The sequence below is a fragment of the Periophthalmus magnuspinnatus genome, chromosome 7 (genome assembly GCF_009829125.3).
Source record: "Periophthalmus magnuspinnatus isolate fPerMag1 chromosome 7, fPerMag1.2.pri, whole genome shotgun sequence".
In the NCBI taxonomy this organism is placed as follows: domain Eukaryota; kingdom Metazoa; phylum Chordata; class Actinopteri; order Gobiiformes; family Gobiidae; genus Periophthalmus; species Periophthalmus magnuspinnatus.
In genome coordinates, this window is record NC_047132.1 from 17,914,193 (window position 1) to 17,935,021 (window position 20,829).

General features: G+C 37.1%; 2 protein-coding genes across 2 annotated transcripts; one reads left to right on the plus strand and one right to left on the minus strand.

Moving 5' to 3' along the window:
• The first annotated feature begins 214 nt into the window (after positions 1-214).
• On the plus strand, positions 215-15,934 carry tfe3a (transcription factor binding to IGHM enhancer 3a). The gene is made up of 11 exons (XM_033970173.2): positions 215-515; positions 4,619-4,717; positions 5,439-5,495; positions 5,576-5,735; positions 6,101-6,292; positions 7,309-7,407; positions 11,336-11,450; positions 12,353-12,409; positions 12,598-12,673; positions 12,924-13,071; positions 13,632-15,934. The coding sequence occupies exons 1-11, from the start codon at positions 367-369 to the stop codon at positions 14,016-14,018; spliced, it is 1,539 nt and encodes a 512-aa protein (XP_033826064.1). The 5' UTR covers positions 215-366; the 3' UTR covers positions 14,019-15,934.
• A 507-nt stretch (positions 15,935-16,441) lies between these two features.
• On the minus strand, positions 16,442-20,510 carry zgc:113363 (uncharacterized protein LOC791449 homolog). The gene is made up of 5 exons (XM_055223041.1): positions 20,214-20,510; positions 19,587-19,702; positions 19,191-19,328; positions 18,995-19,102; positions 16,442-18,083 (listed from the first exon to the last, which is right to left on the minus strand). Exons 2-5 carry the CDS (start codon positions 19,699-19,701, stop codon positions 17,830-17,832), a joined length of 615 nt encoding a protein of 204 aa, XP_055079016.1. The 5' UTR covers position 19,702; positions 20,214-20,510; the 3' UTR covers positions 16,442-17,829.
• Positions 20,511-20,829: the final 319 nt, after the last annotated feature.

Below are 20,829 nucleotides of genomic sequence, written 5' to 3' on the forward strand. Positions count from 1 at the left end.
TGTCTTACAGATTTAATTGATTTACTGCAGTCATTTTGTCTAAGGCACCCTAATGTTACCAATGAAAGGGTCATATTTATTTTAATAAAGCTGCATGTCTAACTCTGGGAGTTTGTGCTCAGGCTTGTATCTTCCTGCTCTGATCATGCGCACGTGGAGCTCTGCTCTCGCAGCTGCTCAGTCCACTACAGTAGTTCCGTTCATTCTGTTCCAGGTGCAAACGACTCGAGAGCCGCTACTTCTCCTGCTCTTTAAGCTTTTAGACCCTTTATAATCATGCGGTGAGCGAATTCGTGTCCTTGTTATTCTTTTTTGGGAGTCTAGAAGTATATTCTTCTCGCTTTTGTGGATTAAAGAGAGAGAAAGATGTCCGCGATCAACGCGAACCAACTCCTGAACGAGGAGGCACAGAAGAGCCGAACCGGAGCCGAGCCGGAGGTCCCAGACGCCGGGGTGCTCCCGCCGCAGACCGTGTACGTGATCCTGGATTCAGCAGAGTCTTTCAACCTGGTCCGGTGGGTCTCTGAACTTCAGCAAAGCTTTTAAATGTACAATTATACATTTAGTTCATCAACAGTTGTGATTTTATGAGAACTCATTGATTTTATCCAACTGGCTTTCACTAAACATGCATTGTTTTTGTGGCTGATCGGTCTTATACCGCGGTGAAGTTGTTTGGATATTGCATATTCGACATATTCGACATATTCGACATATTCGACATATTCGTCATATTCGTCATATTCTCTCGAGCAGTGCCCGAGCGCAGAGCCTAAACCCGGGACACGGCTTGAGTTTGAGGCAAATGTTTAGGGTTAGGGACCATCAACAAATGATCGTACTGGGACAAATACAGCAAATAATAAAATAAATACATTAATTAAAATAAGATAAGCCATTTATGAGATCTATTTAAGAGATATATGTTTATAAATCACAGTAATTTATATAGAAAATACATAGATAAACCGTTTTCACCGCCAGTAGCGTTTAGGTTTTGTGAACCACTGACTCTAAATAAATGCAGAATAATTCTCCATGATAAGGAGAATCAGGTACAACAATTTATTTTTTGAAAATATGCACTTTTGTGTTAGTTAAGTGTTAATTTCTTTTAATATTTTACTGCAACATAATGAGGGTTTTCTTGAAATAAATTTTTAGATTTTGTGAACCACTGACTCCAAACTAATGCAGAGTAGTTCTACATGATGAGGAGGATTAGGTATGGCAATTGATTTTTGTCACAGGAATTTTCAATAAAAAACCCCCCAAAACATCCCTTTTCGTAAAAAAAAGAAAAGAAAAGTTTTTTCTTCAATACCAGCCTACATGCTGCAGATTTTACATCAAATGAAGACCAATTCGATAGCCCTCTACTTGCACTGGACCGATCTACTGGAGAAAAGGTGGAATCAGTGAACGATCATCGGGAATAACTTGTCTGGCCAACTTATTGCGTTCATATACTGTGCATGTCCATATCTGTCAATGTAGTTCTCATCAACGTGATACCACACACTGGTCCGGCTGGCACATTGAGAGAGAGAAAGGGGAGAGCTCTGATGGGCTGACCGTCATACCTGATCCTCCTATTGAAGAAAAAACTCAATTTGTACAGACAATTTTCTTTAAAAATAATTGAAAATGCATATGACAAAAAGCAATTGCCATACCCTGTCCTCTTCATCATGTACAATGTTTTAGTTTGGAATTCTCAAAACCTAAAAGCTATTGAGGAAAATTGTTTATCTATGTATTTATTATGTTCATTAGTATTATTTATAAACATATATTTCATAAATATATCTTATTAATGGCTTGCCTTATTACTTCATTTTATTATTTCTGTTTTATTTGTACTTTTATATTTAATTTGCTGAATTTGTCCCCAGCACGGCTATTTTTTGACAGTCCCTAAGTATCACCTGAAACATATTCACACAAGCCACTGCTATTGAAGGACTAATCCACCGTTATAGCACAGTTAATACACACTTGTTGGAGTTGCTACTTCTGAAACCATAGCTGTCCAGGGGCAGAGTGGTAAACTGGATTGGTTAAGGACACAGTGACAGTTTTTTTAGACAGTGCAATTAAAATTAAAATAATGAATTAAACAAATAACTTTGAGGGAGGAATTGAAATGTGTTTCAAAGAGGAAACTGACCTATAAGGCAGTCTCTACTGATTAAACTGAATACAGTTAAAGTGAATACAGGAAGTGCTGCTATAATAAGTTCTGTCTTTTGATGCTGCTGTATCTAACCCTTGGACTATTGTGGTTGCAAATGTCCAGGCCAACAGCTAAAAAATCTGCTGAGTTTGTTTTTCTAGTCTCTAAATCTAGTTTATGAGTCACAGTTAACCCTAATCCACATTACTTTAAAGTGACTCATGGCTGAAGTTAAGATGTAAACTGGACTTATCTTCTTGTAGAGTGATTGTTTGCTCTGTCACGTCACAGCTAAAAGGTCTGGGGGCGATCCCTGGACCATATTGAGCTTTTCTTATTAACCTAAACATGCTGTATAAGGCTGACTACTCAATAGGTACCCTCGACATGGATCGTGGCTCAGACCTGTTCAAAAGCCTCAGTGCTATTAGGCTATGGGTTGAAGGATGGGTCTGTTGCACTGGACAGTAAACTCTACCGGACCTTTGTTCTTAAACCTGCTGTACCTGATTGCAAATGTGAAAAACATAACTAGTTAATTTTAAAAAGGTTGTTGCAGTTGAAAGTTTTTCCTCACTTTCTTAACACATTCTTAGCATACTAATTATTCAGCACGGCTGTCACGGTAATGCTAACAACAACTAGCATGTTAACAACTCAGCAGCATTGCTTGGTTTATGGACAATAAAAACACTTCCTTAAGAGTTGCTTTATCTGAATATCTGTTCTGGGTCAAAACTAATTTTACTTTATTACATAGGGATGGAACAAGATGTTGTGCCACATGATCCCATGAGGAAAAATTGCTTCAAGATTGTGAGAAAGGCAACTAAATTATGAAATTAAATAAATAAAAAATTGAGGCCAAAATGGGAAACTGGATCGCACAATTTATATATTAGGAATTATGTCTTGTTTTCATGAGCCTAATCTCGTATCTTGTTTCGTGTTGTGGAAATTGTGTCTCATCCCATCCGTTTTGTTACAACTACTATAAGAAAAGTAAGACAGTACTTATTACATAGTGGCCAGACATTAGTGATGTGATGTTTGTGAAGCGACTGGAACCGGATCTCAGTTTTAAAAAGAACCAAATCTTTTTCTTTCAAATATTTATTTATATTAACGCTGAACCAACAAGAATCAGCACAGAAGAAGAGCGGACAACACGAGAGAGCTTGTACATAAAAAATATATATATACTGGATTATAATACCAGTTATAATAATAATAATAACAACAACAATAATTATTATTTATTATTATTATTGTAGTGCATATTTAATTTGGATTTAATTGGGATTTTCATAAATCCAAAGGGTAAACAGACTACTACACGCTACTACTACTACTCTCAGTTTGACAGCCTTGGTCATTTCTTTCTGTGATTAGTTTGTTGATACAATGAGTTCTCACACTGGCTTTCTATCATATGAACAAACAGTAAAAGAGCCAGTCTTTTGAACGGCTCTTTGAAGAGAACAGATCCAAAAGATTCAGATCCCATAAAAGAGCCGAAAGACCCATCACAATCAGACATGTAACTGTCTAAATGAAAGCAGCACTCCACTGGTCTTCAAAAACACAAGCCAAGCTCAGACAAGTCCACATTTTTTCATTTCATTCAGAATGTTTTCATATGGAAATATTTAAACCCTCTCCAGATGTGAATACACACTCCACCCTCCATCAGCTGTAGCTGAGAGAACATTGTCTAGATTTTTGAGTGTGAATGTGAGCGTAGCATAAATCTGTACAGACTTTATTTCAGCACCGTTTACAGTGAGTCAGCAGAAAAGCCCTAACCCACTTCCTGTTTGTGTAGACTAGTGTTCAGCTGTGCCCCTCATGCTCATATACTCTACAGTACAAAATAAAAGTCTCAGAACATATCTGAGATGGGATTCATGAAAATTAAGAGAGATAAAACAGATCACAGGGGCTTGGGCCATGACCGTCTGTAGAGGTTTACACTCAAAAGAGGTCATTATCACATTTTGTTCTGCAAATAGGCAATAACAACTTATAAATATCAGAATGTTTTTTTAATATGCATTTTTATTGTCTATTTTCCCTCTGGATTGTTTTTTTAACATTACTTCTCATATTGAAGCAACAGTTGAAAAAGCCAGCAGAGGGCAGGAAAGTGCTTCTTTGCTGTGTTCTAATAAATAGCAATGGGGGAAAAATGGGTGTGTTCTGAGGTAGCACAGTACTTAATAGTCTCTGATTTTGATACCAGTCTTCTTGGTTAAGGAATTATATTTAGTAAAAAATAAATTCAGTGGGTTAATTTAGTTATTGGATTTAAAGTCAGTTTTGTCAAATATATTCATTAACTATTTAATAACATCGTTATTACGACCAATAAGTAAGACAAATGACAAATGAGGAGGTACCTGAGTAGCATTTCTCTAATGTGTTACAACTGATTTTTCTCAGAGTGGAGTCTGGAATCGTGGCCGACATCGAGGTGGACAGTCTCCTCCCTTCAGACACTGACACCTTCTACCAGATCAAGAGCCAGCCAATCAGCATCAGGTAAAACTGGATTGAACCAGGTCTGACCCAGGACAGACCGACAACCTCTACCCTGTGACCTCTCACCTGAGGAGTCTGCTCTGTGTCGTAGTATCAGAGCAAAGTGTCTGTTAAGTGTCTGTATCAGAACCCATACTGTTTTCACACCCACTACATTCACTTCAACAGTTTGGTCCAGATACAAATAATCAATATCTTGAGCAAATAAGTGTTTATATAATCAGAGGGACCATCCAAGATCATTCTGAATTATGGCTAGGTCATGTGAAAAAAAAAATAACCATGTTTTTTTTCCTTACATTGTTTGGAAATGATTTTCATTTAAATTCTCTTTACTTTTGTTAAGACAAAAATGTGTCAATATGTTATTGTCAGTATTTCACTTTCTGGGCTTGGAAAGTCAACTAGATGACTCCACTGAAAGTAGAAAGTTAAAACCATACTTTGTCCATGGAGATCGATACACTTTGTCATATTTTGGAATATGATAACATTTTAATCGAAACAAGCATGAGGCCAAATAAGAGTCATGTTTGTAAAGATGCAAGGGTAACAATGTATGTGAGTGCAATAAACACATCAGTAATGAAAAAACATGCGTCTGATTCTTTTGGCCAAAAAATGTACATAATGGGGCTTTAATTAAAAGATCTTTAGTTTTGTAACGTACACTAGTGTGAAATAAGTATCACACTGTTATTTACTCATCTTTCTCCCACAGTTCCTCTGGAGCTACTTCGTCCTTGTCGTCTTCTCTGCCCTCAGCTATGTCCTCCAGGTAAAATATGATTTACTTCATGACATCTTATTTACTAAGATAAATAACGAATTTTTATTTATTTTTCCGGCTATCCTCAGAGTTCTTCTTCGCCAGGACCTAATGAGGCAGCAGGCTTTGGAACAGCAGCAGAAGGAGCTGCAGAAACAGAAGGCCCCAGCTCAGAGCTCTGAGCCGATCCAGGTCTCACTGTCCTCAGGCTCTGGGGCTCCAGCACAGGTCCCTCTAGAGGTCCTCAAGGTATCCAACATCATGTACAGTTAAAAATTGTTCTTTTGTCATTTGACAACAACATACTTGTTGTTGTTTCTTTATTTTATATTATTGAAGAAATAAGAGTGAAATAACAACTCTTCTATTATGTGTTACTGTTTTGACCTGTGATAAGACAGACCTACTCTAAATACTATAGTTGCATTAAGTTTATTGGCAACACCTTTATAGTAACTACATGTTTGCTTTAATAACTTAACATCAACAAAGACTTAATCCGTAATGAACAAATAGTTTAATAAGACAAAGTGTAGTTATTATAAAGTTGTGTGTGTTTATTTTATTGGATGAGCAAGACAGAATTAGATTTGCTTTTTTCTTTCTCTCCTCAGGTGCAGACTGGTCTGGAGAACCCAACCCGGTACCACATCCAGCAGGCCCAAAGACAACAGGTCAAACAATACTTATCCACAACTCAGAGCAAAGCAGCCAATCACGATGCAACAAAGAGGCAGACAGATCCTGCCCTCAAAAGAGACTCCACCCACAAGACCAGCCCAGCCCCACTCAGCCCTAAACAAGAGGTACTGTGTGCACTCATCCAGGCACATTCACCATAAAGGTTAAACATATAGAGTTACATGGAGGTTTATTTTCCATGTGTATATGATTCATGCATATTACAACAGATGGCAGTGTAATCCCTCAGTTGTCCATGTTTGATTCATAGTAAAAGAAAAATTCAGTTCTTTCATCTGGACAACTCTTGCACACATTTTAGACATTTACTCAATATTATTAAAGTTGTACTACATAACTTTTCTGGTGGCAGGTACCTACGCAACATGTTTGTTTGTTGGAGATGTTATTGCTTTGCCTGGAATGTTCCCCAGTATGGCTTTAAACATATCTATCTCCATGGAAACAAGTACATTACTCCACTACACCAAGGTACTGGTCAGATCATCAGTTCAAACATCAATTCATAAATTGAATAGATTTTTTTTCAAGGTATTTCTGATAATAATAACATCTGTAATTGAATAAATGCAATATTACAAACATTTAATGCCATACTTTGGAACATTCCAGACAAAGCAATAACATCTTGATGTAGTCATGGTAGTGGCGGTGTCTTAAAAGCACCTTTAAAGTCCCATCTTGTTCCATTGAACCATATAAGCGTTTAAACTGTGTTTAGTTTAGTCTTTTACCAGGCAGTTCCTGCTGGTTCCTGTTGCTTTGGTCACATTTTGCAGATTCAGGGACATTTCTGTTTGTGTCGACTCATCGTTTAAGGAGGATCTGAGTCAGAGCTGCAGCTTCCCTGTGACAGTCAGACTCCAAAAACACAGTTGAAAAGAGTTCTCCACTGTAGAACCTGCAATGGAACTATTATACACTGTGTTCCCTCATATAAAACACCTCTCATACAACATCATATTGCAAAACTTAAGTGACTGAAACTGGCACTCTGAGTGACTGGTTTGTTTGGCCCCATAGACCTGGTTTAGTCCCTAGGCACTACATCCTAAAACTCTTTCTAGTCACCGCACTTGAATAAAATGTCAAACTGAGGTCTATGATTGGTTGATTCCAGATGGAGGAGGCGGTGCTTGAAGACATTATCAGCCTGGAGTCAAGTCTGAACGATGAATATTTGACCCTGTTCGACCCGGGACTGCAGCTCGCCACAACGGTACAACTGCACACTGACCACTAAATTCAAAAAGCTAACCAAAGTGAGTGAAAGTGAAAGTAAGGATCCCCCAAAAAACACAACTGCTCCATAATGACAAGTTCAAATTTACAAATATATAAATTTAGTTCCACTGTTACTTTTCAATTTGACATCATATATTATATATATTATATATTTGACATAATTTGACATAAATATATATTTAGTATCATGCAAATTTATTATTAGAGAGACCTAATCACAGTTAGAATTACATTTTAAATTAATAATTTTAAATAATGTATTTCAAAATGTCTTCATTGTACAATATATTTATGTATTTCAAACTATATTTTTTTAGTGTATTTGTCTTACTCAGCTTCAGTGCAATTTTCTGAAACAATAATCTCTGCGTAGACCTGGTCGGAGTAGGATTACTCATGGTTAGTTCAATTTGCTTTGTGAAACAGGCCAAAAAGAGGAACACTGTTGTGTTTGTCATTTCTTCTCTATTTTGCCACTTTTACTCTACATTTCAGTGTTAATTACTAAATTCTCAACCGTTAACTCCAGTGTGATATTGCTCAATATTACTGTACTTTAAATGTTGCCATCACTGGCTGGTTGTCTGGCTTGTCCCTACCTGAAAAAGCTGCACTGCTGCTGGATTAGTTATTTTAAGTTTGTCCTGCATTATTTTTTGTAAGTTGCAACTAGTTTTTTCCAAGTGTGAGTAATGAATGTTGAAGGAGGAGTGTTATGTTATGTTGCTTTTACCTTAATTATTTAATATTGGCAAATCTTAACCTAAACCTTAACCTAAATTAACCCATATTAATCCATATCTTAACATTAAGCCAAAATGTTCATCAGTATAAAAGGGTTTAAGGGTTTACCTATTGGAGACCTGATTTTGGTTCCCACAAATCAAAAGATCCTCATGAAGTGAATGTGTACAGTTTTCAGTCCCAACTGTGTGATGAATGCCCGCCCACACACACAGACACACACAGGACGCAGGAGGAGGATCTGAGTCCTGCACTTCCCCATTCATTCTGAGCCTTCCTCATTCATTCAGCTACAGGCAGCTTGCACACAGGGCCAGTCTGTGGAGTAGATAGTAGACCACTATAAGGGCCTGCAGAGAGGACATTTATTTTAGCATTGATTTTAATTAGTATGGACTAGGTATAGCTACTGTCCTTTCCCCAGACTGTGAAAGTGCATTGTTTTTTTCACAAGTGATTTGGAGTAGCAGACAGGATCACTTGTGCTTGGTCCAGCAGAAATATGAGGATCTTAGTGCTGCTGCCGGACCATGACAAACGAAGGATCAAAACTGAGGTAAAATCATGTTTAACTAAAGTAGCTAAAGTTCAGAAGTATTAATGAAGAATCGCTTGGACTTTGACAAATCTGTTTTTTTGCTCTTGGGCTTAAAAACAAAAAATAACCTTGCTAAAGCTAAAATAGAATAGAATTCACCTTCACAATGCTAACATGTTTGAAAAATGTGACATATTGTTTAATGTCACAAATTACAATTACTTTTTCACAATTTTTTCACAATTCTTATCAAACTATGACCTAACTATTGTGAACTTCTCAAACTGAGTTGTAAGGTTTTAATAGATCATTTACAATAGTCCCATGATAATAGTTTACTTTGTTAATACTGACATCTCTCAACTTGGGGCTTATTGCAGTGTATAATTAGAACATACTGGCTGTAACAGTAAGTACACGCTAATGAGTAGTATCCCAGGTCTCACCGCACTTGTGTGAAATCAGTTGTGTTTTTTTTATCAGTTTTGGAGGAATCTGTTACAGACACAGGCCTGGTGTCAGGGATAAGAGTGACCTCCAACTCTGATAATCTCTGACTCTGCACACAGCCTCACAACACAACCGACATACACCCAAAGGATACTTACTGGCACACAAATATCACTGAGTCAGCCATGATGGAAGGCTAAAGAGAAGTTTTATTTCTGCTCTAGCTCTTTTTCAGGGAAAACATTACATGAAACTTATCACATTTTTAGTCATGGGGCAAGACAGCAAGAAAAAAATAAAACATCGAGTGTATTGTCTGTAGTTAAAATGACTAAAAATGATTTAACCGGCCTGACTGTAATTTCTCAAATAAGGGTGGCATAATGAAATGAATTTTCTGCTCTTCTGTGGGTCTCATCACGTTTTGTACTAGACTTGACCCTCATTAAGCAAATATCTACGCTTCCAATGGATCTTTGATGAGCACTGGATTGATGAGCATCTTATTTTTTTTTGTTAATTACAATTCTTACCTAGTTTATTCCTGGTCCTTATCAAATAGGTATTCCTTTGAGAATAACAACACCACATTTTAGTGTCACATATCATCATGACCTTGAGTTGACATGTTCTCATTCTCTCAAGATTCTCATCAAAAATCTTTACAAACTATTGTTAAATGTCCACTCACTTTTTAGTTTTGACAAACTCAAATCAGTGAAAACAAAAAAGAAACCACTTGTTAACTTTAAGTCAAATGCGTATTATGTTGCATTGAACAGTTAAAAATACTTGGCATATGTCTTTTGTACTTGCAGTTTAATTTCTAAATATTCAAATTTGTGTGCACTTCCCTGCAAAGATGGATAAACATCTAACCACACAGCAGCAGACATTTTAGAGATTATTCACAGACGTCAAATAAATAGATCGGAACCACAGCAACAATTAAAGGATCAGTAATAAAAGAAGTTTACTCACAGGGAGGAGGGGCTGGCTTAACTCATGTGTGAGAAGAGATTGGGAAAGCAGAGACATAGTACAAAGCTTTGTAAACAGATAATACATGTTTTCTGTATTTTTTGAATGGTTTTATTAGACTGTGAACCAAAACATTACAAATAAACTGAGAATATAAACCTTTGCACATCCCTAGCTGCATCAGTTGATTTGTCATTGTGATCTTATTTCCTGATTTTAAATTCTTACCAATTTCAGTGAAGATTTGGATTTGTTTGCTGTATTTAAAGTGATAGTATGTAACTTATTGCCTTATTCCATGGCGACAGAGAGTTAAACCCATACATTCTCCATGGAGATTGATACTTTTTATGTCATACTTTAGAAGATAATAGCCAAATAAAAACATTTCCATGGAAACAATAGTAGAGGGTAAATAAGAGTCAGGTTTGTGGAGACACAAGCCCGCTCACAGTTAGAACACGTAGATAAAAAAAAAAAAAAGTCCAGTCCATTTTTGGAGCTAAAAAAGTTACATACTGTGGCTTTAAGCATAAAAACATAAGGAAATCCAAGACTAACTTCAAACTATGTGTTCATACCAGACAAAAGTTATAGTTGAAACAGTGCATGTCCTGAAACTCCTGGATTAGGCCAAGCAAATTGACTCAGTAACCATAGGGACGTGACTTTAAGTCTTATAACAACCTTATGTCACAGAAATACAAGTTCAAATAGCTCAACTAAGCAAACAGTCATTCTTTAAAGGGACATATTATGTAAAATATATTAACAGTCTCTCCTCACCATTAGCTTACATACTTACTAGCATTTTCCTACATTTGTGGCTCGAGTGCTCAGAAAATAACTGTTGTCACCCATCATCTGTCCCCACCCACTGCTCTGTACTTATGTTGAAATACTCTGACTTTAGGTCAAACCTGTAGGGATCAAAAATGTCACATTTTCAATAATGAAAACACAAATAACACTATGAGGGGACAGGGGCTGTCAGTTCTGCAATTTTGACCTAAATAGACCTGTTTTTATTATTAAGCTATTTTTGATCAATATTGCAGTTTACAAGGATAAATGTTCTATAATGATCCATGCAGTATGCTGTAGTTTGTTTTCATTCTCTTGTTGTGATTGGTCAGCTGCAGCTGTTTGCGTGTGTACCTAACCCTCCTCTCTGATTGGTCTATTCCAGATGCCAGATGTGGGGGCCCTGGACATGTACAGCAGCAAAGGGTTGGCCACACCCTCTGTCACTGTTAGCAACAGCTGTCCCGCTGAACTGCATGCCATCAAACACGAGATCCACGGTGAGTTTTCATTGGCCTTAACTTTTCTATTATTTTTTTTCTATAAGGTTTGCGGTCTTAACAAATATTTAGTCAAAGGACAAGTTGCTTACATAAATGTCAACTTCGGTGATATCTAGTTTATCTTTCTGGTCTCAGTTGACAATAAAATATCAGTCTAGATAGTTACATATTCACTTTTTAGATTTTTCTTAATTTTAATTGATGTAAAGCTAAAATGGAAAAAAAAAGTATAATATTTTCTAAAGAATAAATTGTGCAATTTAGGATTTGTCGTTTTGCAAAAACTGAACATTTTAAGTCACAATGCTCAGAGATGAAAAAAATAAATCCACCACGGGACTTTCGGTTCATAAGTTCTTTATTTGTCAGTGCACATGCAACTTGTAGAGTGAAATGATTACATATGATTATTACATTAACCAATACTACTGTTACTGTAAAGTTCAAAATATAGCTGTATCATTTTGTAGATTCATACTATTACCAATATATCAATCAATACGCAATTCTCTTCTTTTTATGTCTTTTTTATAAGTTGATAGTTCCTGGTTTTCAGTAATAATCTGTTTCTGAGATGTTGAGGTTGCTGAATCAGGATCGTCTCTTCCTGTCCTCCCCATGTTGCTCTCAGTTCACACTTCCTCTACATGCTTCAGCTTTTCTTTGGAAACACATTCACTCAAGAATAGTGCTCCTATTTTTTTTTTCTTTTTCCCCATCAATCAAAACCTGCACAAAATACTAATCCTTAAAATCTGTCTACATGATCATAGTCTTTTACTCCTCAACCAGAAATATACAAAAGAACGGTTCAAATATTATATAAACTCACACGTATATAATTTTGATTATTCAGAGTTAATTAAATTGACTTACTCATGCTGATGTTGTTGTTCCAGATGTAGACACCAAAGCCCTGATGAAAGAGAGACAGAAGAAGGACAATCACAACCTCAGTGAGTTACTTTAACATATAATTCAAAACAATATGTATGTAATAGGGCAGATTTGACCAAGTATTGGAAGTACAAATAAAATAATAGCTGAAAGTACATTTAATGATTAGACTGTTGATAATGGTCATGGTATTTTATGTGGTAATTTATATCTTATAATATTACATTTTATCTTGTTCTGCCCACAGTTGAGAGAAGGAGACGGTTCAACATAAATGACAGAATCAAAGAACTGGGTGTTCTGATTCCCAAGTCTAGTGACCAGTGAGTAAATGCACTGTAGTATAACTTAAATGCACCACAGTAGAAGAGGTTTCATCTGGATTGATCTGTATTTGAAATCAAACATTTTCTAGCATAGCACCTCTCCTGGACAAATGAGGGATTACGTTGACTGTTTCCTAAGAATTTAATGCACCATGACACACACAGTTTTGATTTCAGTTCTAGAAATTCAGCTCAAATAATGGTAAAAATTTTATTATGCTAAAATGACCTTGACTTGTTGGTTAAGAGAGATGCGATGGAACAAAGGGACCATCCTGAAGGCCTCGGTGGACTACATTAGAAAACTACAGAAAGAACAGCAGCGAGCGAGAGAGATGGAGGACAGACAGAGGAGACTGGAAAGTACCAATAGATCATTGCTACTACGAATACAGGTGTGTGCTACTTCTGCTACTAGTACTACTACTACTACTACTACTACTACTACTACTGTTATACTACTGGGTAACAAATGGGTACTAGACTAAACCAGGGCAAAATCAGTGATTAAATTTGAATCAATCTGTTCTAAACTTTAGTGGTACTACATCTAATGATTATGTTAGTAGTCCTCTAGCATTTTTTTGAGTAGTCAAACAATTATTTCTATGGTACATTAAGATTTTTAAAATATATTTCTTACCAAATAAAGGTTGAAATATGGTGGCTGGAGGCTTCTAGATACAGAATATTTACTAATAAAGTGTATTATTGTCAAAAATAATAAAATTTGTTATTCTCTTCACATTTTGATTTAATAATGCCACCGTCTGCAACATCTTACAGGTGTTTTAGAGTCTGTATAGTTCAGGTAATGATTACGATTATCAATATACAATTACAATGGTTTTATTTAGTAGTCGATTTTGGTGGAAGGAACTGTGCACATTCACAAAAATCTCCAGTTTGGTTTGACAACCACTGGTCTAACCCCTGTCGTCTTTGTCTTCTGCAGGAGCTGGAACTTCAAGCTCGTCTCCATGGCATCTCTTCTTCCTCCACCGCCTCACTGGACCACCCCATGACGCAGCCTCTTCTGCCTCCCACCTCTCCGGCCCTCGACCCATCCGTGTCCCCAGCACTGGTGTCCCCTCTAGGGCTAGACTCTCTCAGCTTTACCGATACCTCTTTGGAAGACCCTCTGGAGGAGGAAGCACGGGGAGGCAGAAGCAGTCTCTTCTCCCCAGGTTTGGAGGCTCTCTCTGGGCTGGGCGATGGCCTGGATCTGGGTCTTGGGGTGGATGTGTTAATGGAGGAGTGCGGCGCAGATCCTCTGCTTTCCTGTGGGGCGTCCAAGTGCAGCAGCCGGAGGAGCAGTTTCAGCATGGAGGAGGATCTCTGAGGTTACACACATTTGCAGTATATATTCAACGGACTATTACAAGTAGAGATGTTTTAAGTCAAACTGGCTTGAAATAGAATCAACAGTGATCACCACCACTTGGTTCAGGAAGTAAATGTCCTATTCATTTTTCCAATAGATTTTCTAAAAAATAGTAATATTAAATTTTGAAAGCTTGTTTGAGGGTTATCATCTGTGTGGTAACTGAAAAAAGACCTACAGATATATTTAAAATCTGTTTCTGAAACTTTATAAATTGCTAAGTTATTATAACATTTCGGCAATGTTTTATTTTGTTTTATTTGGTTTGAAAACAGTCGCATTAGTTACGACAAACATTCTTCAAACACTCTTAATATTGTAATTTTTGGAAATGTCCATGAGGAAAATGAATGAGCGACTAACCACAGCAGCAGGCTTCGAAGTGGACGGGACTCTCTATGCTCAACAATGCACCATTCATTTTGGACTAACCATCTCCTCCTTATAACTGATCCTAAAGTTAAACTTAAGGACTGTTTCATCACATCAACAAACAGCAAAGGATTATGGATCTATTTACACATTATTTCAACACTCCAATTACTGCAATTTTTTATGTATCTTTTGAAATGTCTTTTGTTTTGAAATGCTGGCTTTTGCTTATCATGCTGTATTCACAAATTTGTAAGTTAAATCACAATTTATATCTTTTATTAAAGGGGCCCTATGCCACTTTTTTATGGAGATTCTGCCACCTGGTTGTCTCTATGGAGATGCTATTGCATTGCTTGAAATGTCCTATAGTACAACATTAAACTTATATATCTTGCATTTAGTTTATTACATATGTGTTATTGCTCAAAACCCCTTGAAAAACAGGCATTCTTACTGTGGGCGGTGTTGCCTCTCCACAGATCTGACCAGTAACTTCTAGTGCAGTTTACTGCCATACTGTGTAACATTCCAGGCAAAGTAATAACATCTCCATGGAGAAAAGCAGGTTTCAGACCCTCTACCAGAAAAAGTTAGTGCACCTTTAAATGTTGTAAATATGAATTATGAAAAAATTTTAACTCGCTGTCACTGTTATACGGTATATATGAAATATACGATACTCAGAAAGGAGCCTGCTATTTGGTACATGATACAGATCAGAGACAGTTTGGAGAATACAGACTTATTCAGAACAAACCAAATGTACAACAGGACCAAGTTAACCTTTTACCTGGTCTCTGTCATTCATACATCTCCAGAAGTTAGTAGTACTTATAAAAATTGTGTCTTATTATTCATTGGTTTATTTTCTAGGGCTGTTTTTATCTGCTCATCTTTTTAGGCTCATAAGGGAAACCATTATATTAGTTCATATAAAGGACCACATTTATTTCATGCTGGACTCTTGCTGTATTAGTTTTGTACCTGTATGTATATACTTTACCTTTACTTCAATGTTGAGCTAACCCTGCTACAGAGCAAAGCTATTTAAAATGGATTCTTGCGTTTAGTCACTTGCTGTATGGTTGAGTCACAATCAAATGAAATCATGCTTGGCACATCACAATTTTGTATGTGTTAATTTTCTTTACTAACTTAATTAACCTTTTCTTGCCAAGATATTGAGATGTATTCAAGGGACCATTCGCCTACATCCATCCATGTTTTTATTTGATGCACTGATTTGTCTTTAGGGATGGGAATAAAAGAAATGCAAGTGTCTTTTAGGGCACATGGTTAAAAAAAAAAAGCATGTTGTGAGTTATTAGCCAAACACCAAACCAGGTCTACACTATTTCCCCGTAAAGTTACTGTTACATTATTTAGATTTTCAGCCCTTGATTCACGCTCTTTTTTGTTATTATTTTTCTCTTACTGTTAAAAGTGATTTTATGCTGAAGCACTAAAATAAGGGAACAACATTCACACATCTGTCTGTAATATTTTATGAATTTGTATTTCATTTATGATCCAATTCTTTTGTTTATTTTACAAAAACAACTTTTATAATAAATGAAAAAAGCTGTATGTCTGTTTATGAGTGCCTCACCATCACACCTTAACATCAGCCTAGGGTTGTTTTGTTGTGCACAATCCCTGTCCAAATAAAAGCATACCATAGCATACCAATAATCAGATAGTAGAACCAGTTCAATACTATTGCAAGATATAATAAACCACAATAACAAGCATTTTGCTTTATTTATAATCACACATTATTATTATTTTAGTATGAAACTCACTAATATCAGGCCCAAGTCAGGCAAACGGCCATTATCACACTCTTCTGACCTGGATTAACCATTAATCACACTTTTAAAAATAATGTAACTCATGTCAAGTCATTCAGTGTCTTTTATGTCACAGTGGTTTACTAATTTCATCATGTTAATGAGTACAGTTGAGATAAGGTTAAGGTCTATACACTTTTATGGTTTAATTCCGCTACACATCACCACTAGATGGCGCTATTGTAATATATTCCTGACCAGAGAAGAGCATTATAGTTATGGATCACAGGTTACCTTGTCAGTGGGACCATCAGGCAGAGACTGAACAGGGCAGAACAGAGCCCAGTGAGGAGGCACAGAAGTATTTCAAAACTCCCAAAACTTGTCTTGTTAAGCAGGAAGCTCTACTACCTTTTGCAAGTTTGTCTCTCACTCCTCCTGAGTGCTGTAGCAGAAATAAGAGTCAGTTATTATAGAAAAGGCTGGAGTTCTATGGAGGATTTGGACAGAGCTGTAACTTTCACACTCAGATGGTTAGAGAATGTCTCATATAAGACAGGTGTGGGTGAGGTCCAGACAGGTATGAGGTCCTACCAGGCAGGTACACGTCAACACGTCAGGGACTGAGAGATAGGATGGGTCATCTAAATCAGTGCTTCCCAACAATTTTTCCTTGAATCTTTGACAATATATTTTTAATTGTCATGCAAAGAGGAACAAAGCCACTTTTGGAGACAGAAAAACAGGAAGAGGGCTCCACTGTCACGTCCCATATCTGTTCACTGTCCTCTCCAGTGACAAAGTTTCAAAGGTTTCATGATTTCTCAGTTGTCAATAACACCCACAGCAGGGGAGAGGGAGTGGACACAACCTGCCTCTCTCCTTACCAAAGCTTTATGGGATGGGCCTCAAGTGTGTCCAAACAGGAAATAGGAAGTACAGAGTGTCAGCAGTGACCTTTGACCTCTGGCAACATCAAAGATACAAAACCTGTGGAACAGACAGGGACATCCTGTGACAGAGTACATAATACAACAGGGCATTGCTTCCTGTACACAGGTTCCTTCCCTTGAGTTCTCACATTAGCCTGTAGAGAATGGACGCACCAAAGAGCTGGCATATGGGGGGTTGCTGGTTCAACTCTATGCTTCTGTTTGCTCTGCCATTGTGCCTTTTACAGTGGTTTGTGAATAGGTGTAAAGCGATTTCATTGTCTATAGAAAAGTGCTATGTTGGTAGTAACAAGGAGGTGAGTCCTCGCTTCTTGTCTTGTCCTCACCAGGTCACCATTTCTAGGTCAAGCAATAGCATCTCCAGGTAAACAAACAGGAAGTTACATAGTGCACCTTTATGCTCAGCACATGTAATACCAAGGGGACGATCAATTTACTTTTCATCTCTGAACATTTTATTAAATTACTTAGTTGCCATGTTTAATCTATGACCTAAAAGTGACACAAAAGGCACACTATTAAGTCTCTGTCCTGGTTCAGACATGGCTTAGACTTGGGTTATCTTGGTTCAGACCTGGCTTAGACTTGGTTTAGTCTTGAGTTTGCTTTGGTCCAGACCTGGGTCAGACCGGTTTTCTTCCTGGTTTAGGTTCATGTGGGGAAACAGATAGAACAACACTCAAGGCAGATCTCCAAACAGTCCGCCGAGCCACAGCAGGTCTCTATGACTCCACATTCCTCTGTGCATCCTGTGTCTAGACAACAACAGCCAATCAGACTGTCCAAACAGCAACAGGTCTCCACACAGGCCACCTCCTCTCCACAAAGCAGACACTGAGCCAGAGCTGAGCACAGAGAAGAGAGCTCACAAAATAGACAGGCTAGCAGGCAGTGAACGCAGCAGTCTGCAAAACAACACACAGAAAGTCAAAACGTCAACTAAGTCAAAACGTTGACCACTACCACATCTACTACTTTACTTAAAAGTCACTTAATCTGAAAAATAAATAAATAAATAATAAAATATTATACTTCTGATGCCATTCTAGCTCACATATTTTGTTTTCTCTAGTGTTATTCTTCAACTAGCTCTAAGAACCAGATCTGGTGCAATGCTGGTTAAAGGTCAAAGAAACACAAAATTATGATGTGTAGAGAGGAGTAGCTTAAACGTCTTAAGAAAGATGTTTATGTGTTGTTGCTGTTCCTGAACTACATCCACTTGTGCTTCAGATATGACCCTTCTGTCAGAGAAAGTCCACGTCTGTGGTGTAGTGGCAGTGAATGCCCTCAGTGAACGACAGAAATTGAATTTCTCTACCACCTTCATAAAATAATAAGTTAAATGACTATTATTACTTCCTGCCTTAAACTGAACCACCCACAAAGGTGCACTATGTGACTTTTCTGGTGGTGGTCTACCTGCTTGTCTCCATGGAGATGTTATTGCCTGAAATGTTCCACAACATGGCCTTAAACATTTCTATTTGCATTTATTTAATGATCTACAGAGGTGAACAGTATAGAACATGAATGATGACGGTTGGAAATATTTCCGTTTATCTTTCACATACATGGACTATGCTCTTATCTCTCTCACCAGATGTTCTCATACTAGGGCAGGCCTGTTTGAGACAGTGTAAAAAGTACACAAGTATAGTCCTATTCAGATGAAGTTGCTTTATGTAATTTTCCCAACAGTAAGCAAAGTTATTGTTTGCATTTGAATGATTGTATGTCTTTGGCGTTGAGGGATTTGCATGAGAGACCATATTGTTGTGAGGAAAGAGTGCAAACGTCATTCTTTATATCTGACCTCCTTCTGCCGCTTGTTTGATATGGGCGTCCATCCTAGTGGGGGCAGAGCTTGTATCCCTCTGATTAGATGCTCTTTGATGATGATCCTGAGGGGAGTCATCTCCTTCTGATAGAGTTTTTTTTGTAGTTTAGTAGTTATTAAAAAAAACAACAGAAAAACAATAGAAATATATTATGGCATTATGGTGTCTTACCTGTCTGCGGTTGGGAGGAGGGGGAGGAGCCAGGAAGGAGGCGAGTATTGTCATTGGATGATAAACTGTCCGTCACAGAGCATCCACTACTTATGTCACAGTCCTCCAATCCATCCAGATGAGGGGCTGGGGCCTGGCCTGGGATTTGTTGAAGCCAACAAAGATTATTACAGTGAATGTCAACAGTTTTTTTCTCACTTCGCTTAAAGATGCTAGTCAAGATAGTCACAGGATACCACCAATACCCCAAAGTTTTGTTTCTAACTTTTCTAACTTTCACTGCATTTTTTCATAGAGATGTATAAAGTGAATGTTATAGAGTGTTTTTATTCATGATTTAACAAAAATAAATCACTAACATACTCCCAGAATACAATTTACATATTTTTTCGTCACCTGTGTCGTGATGAGGCAGGATCCCATTGGCTGTCGGCTGAGTGATGATACATTCTGATTGATCCACACCAGTTTTATTCTGTTGGAGCTGATGTTGGACTGATGTCTCATCCATTCTTAAATGTACAGAAAGCTATTACTTATTACTCAATTACTTATAATGTATTATTAAACTATAGTTAAACAAGGCTGTCTGGTGATTCTTCGGATCTGAGTCTGACCATTTGAATAATAACTGAAATTATAAAACAGGTTTTCAAAATGTCACTATGCACAATAATATGTTCATTTGTTAAATATTACAAATGTTGTCAAACTTAATTATGCTGTGTGTATTCTGTTTGAACTTGAATGTCTCAAAGTGATAAAGCTACATATATAAGATGTGTTAAATTAACAAAAATAATGGATCAGCACTTGATACATGGTTCAAATGCTGATTATTTTACTCTGCTATGGAAACACTGGTACAGCTGCCTTTTATAACGATCTGTGTTGTTGGTGTTGTCTGTCATGTGTGTGTTATTTATACAAACAAATAAAATGGTAGTGCTACAAACATTAACTGATTATCCTGCACATTATTACCCATATATTAGCATTTATTTTTGAATGTTATTGTCTCACCTGCAAAAACAGCAATATTTATTCCTCAGTTATAGTCCAGATGTCTCTCTCAGAGCGTTAACGTGCTTCCTGATGTGTTCCATCTTAGGTGTTTGGTCATTCTCTCATTGGCCTCTGTGCAAGTTTTACTGAATTATTTTTGATATTCTCTTATTAGCATAATCCGGTGATACTATTTTAACAGTTCCATTTTTGTATTGGTTTAATCCATGTTAAAACTCAGATCATGTCCTTTTCAGACCTGAGTCAAATCTTTGTGGTCTCTTCCTTCTTCTGTTTTTTAATTATCCTTTCAATGGTAAAGACGTCCCTGGTTCAGTCCTGTTCAGTCCTGGTTTGGAGTAGATTATATATTAGTCTCTTTTGTCTCGGTTTGGTGTGGTTGTCTGAGCTCCTCCTGTTTCCTCTAAGTGCTTTTATCTGTTTGACAAAGACACGCTCTGAGTAGTGAATACTGCAGCTCTCACTCTGATCTAAATGATATTTATTAGAAACATACCTTATGGCAATGCCTTCATATTAGTCCCAGTTTATCTCATATAAGGTAAATTTCATAGTGTAAGGTATGCCATGATTGTATCTATAACAAGAAATAAGGTTAAACAAATATTCTGCT

What these genes read in the sequence shown, in the direction of transcription:
- tfe3a (XM_033970173.2), top strand. Translation starts at nt 367, where the DNA reads ATGTCCGCGATCAACGCGAACCAACTCCTGAACGAGGAGGCACAGAAG. An exon ending in CCCTCAGCTATGTCCTCCAG is followed by an intron (nt 5,496 to 5,575) that starts GTAAAATATGAT and finishes GGCTATCCTCAG; the next exon opens with AGTTCTTCTTCGCCAGGACC. An exon ending in GACTGCAGCTCGCCACAACG is followed by an intron (nt 7,408 to 11,335) that starts GTACAACTGCAC and finishes GGTCTATTCCAG; the next exon opens with ATGCCAGATGTGGGGGCCCT.
- zgc:113363 (XM_055223041.1), bottom strand. Translation starts at nt 19,701, where the DNA reads ATGGATGAGACATCAGTCCAACATCAGCTCCAACAGAATAAAACTGGT. An exon ending in CCTGCCTCATCACGACACAG is followed by an intron (nt 19,329 to 19,586) that starts GTGACGAAAAAA and finishes AACAAATCCCAG; the next exon opens with GCCAGGCCCCAGCCCCTCAT. An exon ending in CAAACAAGCGGCAGAAGGAG is followed by an intron (nt 18,084 to 18,994) that starts GTCAGATATAAA and finishes GTTGTTTTGCAG; the next exon opens with ACTGCTGCGTTCACTGCCTG.